This window comes from Puccinia triticina, chromosome 2A, assembly GCF_026914185.1.
Source record: "Puccinia triticina chromosome 2A, complete sequence".
Lineage (NCBI taxonomy): Eukaryota > Fungi > Basidiomycota > Pucciniomycetes > Pucciniales > Pucciniaceae > Puccinia > Puccinia triticina.
The window spans coordinates 6,292,001-6,297,962 of NC_070559.1; the positions used below are offsets into that span (position 1 = coordinate 6,292,001).

Below are 5,962 nucleotides of genomic sequence, written 5' to 3' on the forward strand. Positions count from 1 at the left end.
GTCTTGTCGTTGTAGGTGAGTTCGCCTAGCCTCGCCAAGCCCCAGAAAGCGACGATGACCAAGTCCAACAAGGCCTTTTGGAACTCGGTCCCTTTCATCCACGCCTTCATGAGCAACACGAGGTGTCGGATCATGACCGCTTTCTTCTTTGGCTTCGAAGACTGCTCGGCGTCTATGTAGGCTGAGGACTTCAGCAGGGTGTTGACTTTGTTTTTCGTCTCGTAGGGGTAGGGAGCGTCGTGCATCGTGTGCCACATCTGAATCCCTGCCAGGTATTTGGAGAGTGTAACCGAAGATACTTTGTGGGGGGCTTGACACTCGAACGTACGGCCTGCCCAGTAGCAGAAGTCATAGATGTCCTTGGCCGTGAGGGGGAGGTGGAACAGGTTCCGGTTTGTGCTTTCCGCGAATTTGAGGTACTTCTTGACGGCAGAGTTGTAGCAGGCCAAGGTGTTCCACCGATATCCCAGGAGGAAATGCTTGTCTTGGGTGGAGAGTTCCCTGGGTTCCGTCCCCTTCTTTGCAAGGGTTGTGAGACTAGCTAAGTGATCTGCGGAAGACATCTCTTAGGGATGGACCAGTAGAGATGCAGTCTCTCTTCGCAAAAGGATTGTGGGAAGACCAGGGGGGGGATTCATTGCAGAATTCTTTACAGGATTTATATCTCGAGCAAGAAGGGAAAGGAAGTGGGTCGCACTGGGGGGAGATGAAACAGGACAATAGGGGGAAACCGGAAACTACACTTGAAACAGGCGGTATTCTAGGTCCCACGGGACCACCACCGCTACCTGAAACATCTTGTCGTGTTTGGACCTATCTCCGCGCGATAGGGCGTCCGCCGCATTCTCCTTTGAGGTGACGCGTCGCGAGACGATATTGATTTCCATATCCACCAGGGTCTTCTGAATGATCTTCCATTCTTCATTGACTGCGGGGTGTTTGGATTTCCGCTTTTGAATAACCGTCTCTGTCGTGGTGTTGTCTGTCCAGACGATCAGCGTCTTCCCGGGTCGGATTCCTAGCTCTTTGAGGAGGAGGAGGCCGAGTCGTATAGCGACCGTCTCCAACCAGGCGATATCTTGTTTTGGTTCGGGTCCTTGGTCCCAACCTTGAGCCAATTGAAATTGGGCCCACCTCTTGCCTATGAGGACGCCTATTCCGAAATTGGTAGAGGCATCCCCCACCCACCCGATTTCGATTGGGTCCGGATTCTGGATCATCCTCGTCTCCTTGTAATGAAGGAGCATGGATAGCCAGTACTTGAGGTCGATCCGCGCGTCTTTGGGAAGAGTGCGGTCGGTCCTCCTGTGTATCCAGCCGTTCATCCACCGGTATAAGCTGTTGAGGTAGCACCGTAGTTGTGGGAGGATGTACAAGACATGGTTTAGTCGTCCCGCTAGCTGCTCCACTTGTGCAAAGGTGAATTCTGTGCCTGGTATCAGGAAGGCTTTCACCTGTTGTACCCTCTGGTACTTCTTATCATCCGGGAGTCGTACGGTCTTCTTGGTGGCGTTCCAGACAAAACCTATGTATTTCTGCTCCTCCTTGAACGGTGAGTATTTTGTTACGTTTGTTTTGACGCCTAGCTGCTCCGATCTTGCTACAATGTGGTCCATCTCCACCTTGGAGTGGAGCGTCTTGACGAACAGATTGTCGTCGACCCAGCGGAAGATGTTGACGAGGTCGAACTCTTTCTTCATGAGATCTTTCCATGCATCCGCCGGTTGGCCGAACGATCCACAGCCCGCTACCCCGCCGAAGGCGATTCGAGTGTCAATCAGGATCCCGCCATTGAAGTCTTGGACCATTAAGTAACGCCACTGATCTTTTGACGTTGGGATCTGGCGGTAAGCCTTTTCCCAGTCGAAGATCGCTAGAAGTAGTGGCTGGGTTTGGCTGCGGAAGAATCTTGATGTTGATTCGAAGTCATCCCACGTTGTTATGTAGTCAAGTTTGTCTACAAACGAATTGACGGAGGGGATTCTTGGGTTATTCCGGGGGAAGGAGAGGTCGTTTATCGGTCTTACTGAGCCGTCGCCGTTCACCGCCGCTCCCAGAGGGTTTGTCCGAAAGAAATCATATCTTTCCATTAGCTGTTCGTGTGTGAAGGGTCCGAACATCCTTCCTGCGGCGATTTCTTTCGCTATTGTCGCTTCGATTTTTTCCCTTGCTAACAACGCCCCCTGGTGGTTTGGGGGGGTATAGTATGGGACACCGGGGCCGAGGTCGTGTTCTGGGATCCCTTGGTGGAACCCGTCTTTGAAACCACGTATGACGTCGCCGTATTCTTCCGCCAACCCTGCTTGGAGAAGGGCTGCCTTCCATTCTTCTATGTTCATCTCACAGGTCACCTGTGCTGGCCATCTCAGGAGGCTTGAGCTAAGCTCGTTGGTCACTGAGGTCTCACTTGGCACGTCTTGGTTTGCGTTCATCGGCGCTTTTTCCCTATTGGGTGCACAAGAGTCATGTGTGTCAGAGGAGGGTGCTTATATTTCTCTATCTACGTAGTCTATTACAAGATTGGGTAGGCTGGGGGGGGGGGAAACAATGAGGAGTTCGGAGGTGATCGAGAAGGAAATGTGGAAGAGAAAAGGAAAAGGATCCGATGGGCCGATGCTTCTAAAATGGGGCGGTTCTGGATAGATACACACAAATGTTAGGGGGAGGAGAGGTAGGTAGGATCGGATGTGGAGAGAAGATGGTACCTACTGGTCGCGGTTGCGGTTACGCACGCTTCCTCCGGTGTGGTTAGGATTGAAGTTATTCCCTTTGTAGCCGCTCCCTGGAGGGCCTCGCCCTTGGTCTGGTTTTGAGGGGAGGGAAGCGTGGCCTGACGCCGCTGCCGAGGATGAGTGGTTGTCTTGGGCTGCTTTTTGGCTTGGTTTAGATTTTGGTGGGTTCGGTTGAGCTGGGGGATTGGATCGGTTGGGCTTTGGGGGTCGGATTCCCTTCATCGGGTCGCCTCCAACTTTGCCGTCGCCTATTGCGTATGGGTTGTCCGCGAGGCCGATCTCATTGAAGTCCCGGCATGTGGAGATCGCCTTGTCTGCGGTTTCCTGTTTGAACTGAGAGATGTCGGAGAAGGATTCCTCTCCGTTCTCCTCGACCCGGAAAGCAAAGGTGTTATTCCTAATTCGGATGTCATACCGGAGGGCTACCATGAAGCCCCTTTTTTGGTGGAGCCTGTCGCAGTGTTCTTTGTGGGCCAGGATCCACGACGCGAGGACAGGATAGTGATACCTGTCTCGCATCGTTAGGTGGAAAACTCTGTGATTGAGCGTCCAGTCGGAGAAGTTTTGCGAGAATTCATCTGGCACCGGGAACCCGTGGTATCAAAGCCCTTTCTCCGAAGCCGTCTCTTCGATCTTTGGCCGGTTTTTCGAGTGTTCTGCTAGCGCCTTTTCTTGCCATTCTCGGTTGAAGATGGTCAGGGGAAGGGGACCTTTGCATTCGAGGAGAAGCTTATGGAAATATGGGGGGAATCCGCCATCGTCGTGGGAGTTAGAGCGACCTGCGATGAACTTGACGTTCCGCACCTGTGTCGTTTCTCCGTCTGGGGTCGGCCTCTTTTGGGGGATGGCTGGGGGGATGGAGATGATGGGGCCTGCGTGGATTAATCCGGTTTTCTGGCCTTTTGACTTCTGATCTGCTAGGACCGCTTTGTACATCTTCATGTACCTCTCGACTTTGGCGTCATCTCCGTCATTCTCGGCTTTGACTATCTTGGCCATCAAGATCGTTCGAGCTTCGCGGTTCATCTCTGCTTCCGATCTCTCAGCGTCTTGGTTGGTTGCAGAATTCCCGCCGGTCGTCTTCGGTTCTGTGGGTTTGTTTGGAGTTCAGACTCAATTAGTTTCATTCGCTAGTCTCCATTTGTCACCATTTGCGCTTACCGCAAGCGGGAGGGAGGATTTCTGCGATCTCCGGATCCCTGAGTTGTTCTCTTTGGGGGTCCTCTTCGGCTGCTTCCACTCTTGGAGCTGTCGCGCTGTTTTTCGCCGCGGCGCGGGTTGTCGGCTTGCTGGCTTTCGCTTGTTGTTTCGCGGCCTTTGGGGGTTTGGGCATCGGGCCTGGGGCTTGTGACGGTGGTGCTTGTTGGCTACCCTCTGTGTCTAGCTCTTGGGTTGGGTTCGGGGTTTGGCTGGCCATTTGGCTTTCCTCACCTGCCACTGGGGCAGTTTGTTGGGCGGCGGCTTTAACCGTGTTTGTCGTATCTTGGATGTTTAGTCCAGACATTTGCGACGTATGGTTCGGAGTGAGGGGATGCGGGGAAGATAAGGTTGTGGTGTGAGGTTATGTAACGGAAGATAAGGTTGTGGTGTGTGGGTTATGTAGCGGAACTGGGTTTGAATGGGGGGGAGTCTAACTAGGTTCTACTATGAAAATCTTTGCGAAAATTCTTGGCCGAAGGGAGTTGTGTGATCCAGAGAGCGCTGGAGGAAAGCTTGGAAGCGCGTGAGAGGGGAACGGATCAGGGGGAAGTCTGTGGAGGGAGGAGAGGGCTCTGGGGGAGCTACAGACCCTGAGTTCTCTGAGGGGCAGCAGGCGACCTCCCCTGGTCCCTGTAATCCGCTATCTCCGGTGTCCGCCGCCTTAGGGCGCGTACAGCCGTCAAAACCTCGTGCGTGCTCAGGCTTTGGCGCGTACAGGGAGGCACCTCCCGCTACGCTTCCGGTAACACAACATGAAATTCAAATATTGTGAGACACCATCAGAAATTTTCATTGGGGATCGGTCTGACCATCATCACCCTCACCCACCAGAGTCCTCCTCCCACCAAACGACATCACCTCCAAAGAGACCAGCCAATCACCATAAAATGACAGAATCTGTGACTCACAGTAAGTCCTTCCCCCCAATCCACGTCTTTGCCCCATCTAAAACCCTACTCATTTGACAAAAGTCTCTCAAATACCAAGCTGAAACATCATTTCATTTTTGATATCATGTCTGGGACGGCCTTGCCAATGAATGTTACTACTCGATTCCGTGCACGTTCCATCCCTTCTGCAGGTACAGGTAAGTCCCCACCCCCTTGAACACCACCGCAAACTTTCAGTATCCTGTATCAACTCCAAATTGACACCTTATTGTGGAAATCTGCAGGAGTAGTCGGCCCGATACGCCATTCAGCAGCAGTCAGCCCAGCAAGAAGTGCTGCGGCCCCTTACGGAGGCAGGAGTCCGAATCAAGTCGCATCAACCCCAAGAATCCATCCTGACCTGGATGGTGCGGCACGACTCGCTGAGCTAGCCCCTATGATTCACAGCGAAGATGAGGGTCGCAACGACGGGCATGATGAAGATTCAGCTGAACCCAAAACTGAACCTAACCCCACCAACCTTGGTACTGAGCATGCTCCAGAGGGCATGACAACTGACCAACTTGCGGATGATTTAGGCCTCTCCGTGATTCAGATCGAGCGGGTCAGAAGGGTAGCAAGTGTAATGCCTCCTCCAATTTTTAACCCAAGATTTATCGTTGGTCTGATATTTCATCTCTGCCCTTGCCTAGCTCCCAGAGTCCGATCGGGTGATGGCTACCCTGATGTACCTCGAATCGATCTGAGACCGACTAGAACCATCTGTAACCCAGAATGCGACTGGAAATGTCTCAGCCGCCCCTCCTGCTGATCGTGTTAATGCAATCAGAGGCTGTGTTTACCACCGAGATGTTCGAGTAAGTCCAATCAGTTACTTACACAAGTTTGACCAAATCTGATGCTCGGATTGAATGATTCAGGCTCTGATTCGCACTAAAACCCGCCAAAAGCTTCTCATGCCAGCTCTCCATTCATATGGTCGAACCCATACTGTCACGACCCGCGCGCTCATCCCCAATACCCCACTGGTATTAGTAAAGGTATGTATTTCGCTGCTTTTGTCCATGTCATTGCTAGTTGACATGTAAAATCAACTGTAGGCTGAAATAGACGCAATGGACAACGAATGGAAAGAGACCC

The 5,962-nt window shown here is 52.5% G+C and overlaps 1 protein-coding gene across 1 annotated transcript; it reads left to right on the forward strand.

Moving 5' to 3' along the window:
- Window positions 1-4,946: 4,946 nt before the first annotated feature.
- On the forward strand, window positions 4,947-5,568 carry PtA15_2A674 (uncharacterized protein; the record flags this gene model as incomplete). Its single annotated transcript, XM_053166718.1, has 3 exons — window positions 4,947-5,019; window positions 5,107-5,444; window positions 5,515-5,568. 3 exons carry the CDS (start codon window positions 4,947-4,949, stop codon window positions 5,566-5,568), a joined length of 465 nt encoding a protein of 154 aa, XP_053017912.1.
- Between the last annotated feature and the right edge of the window lie 394 nt (window positions 5,569-5,962).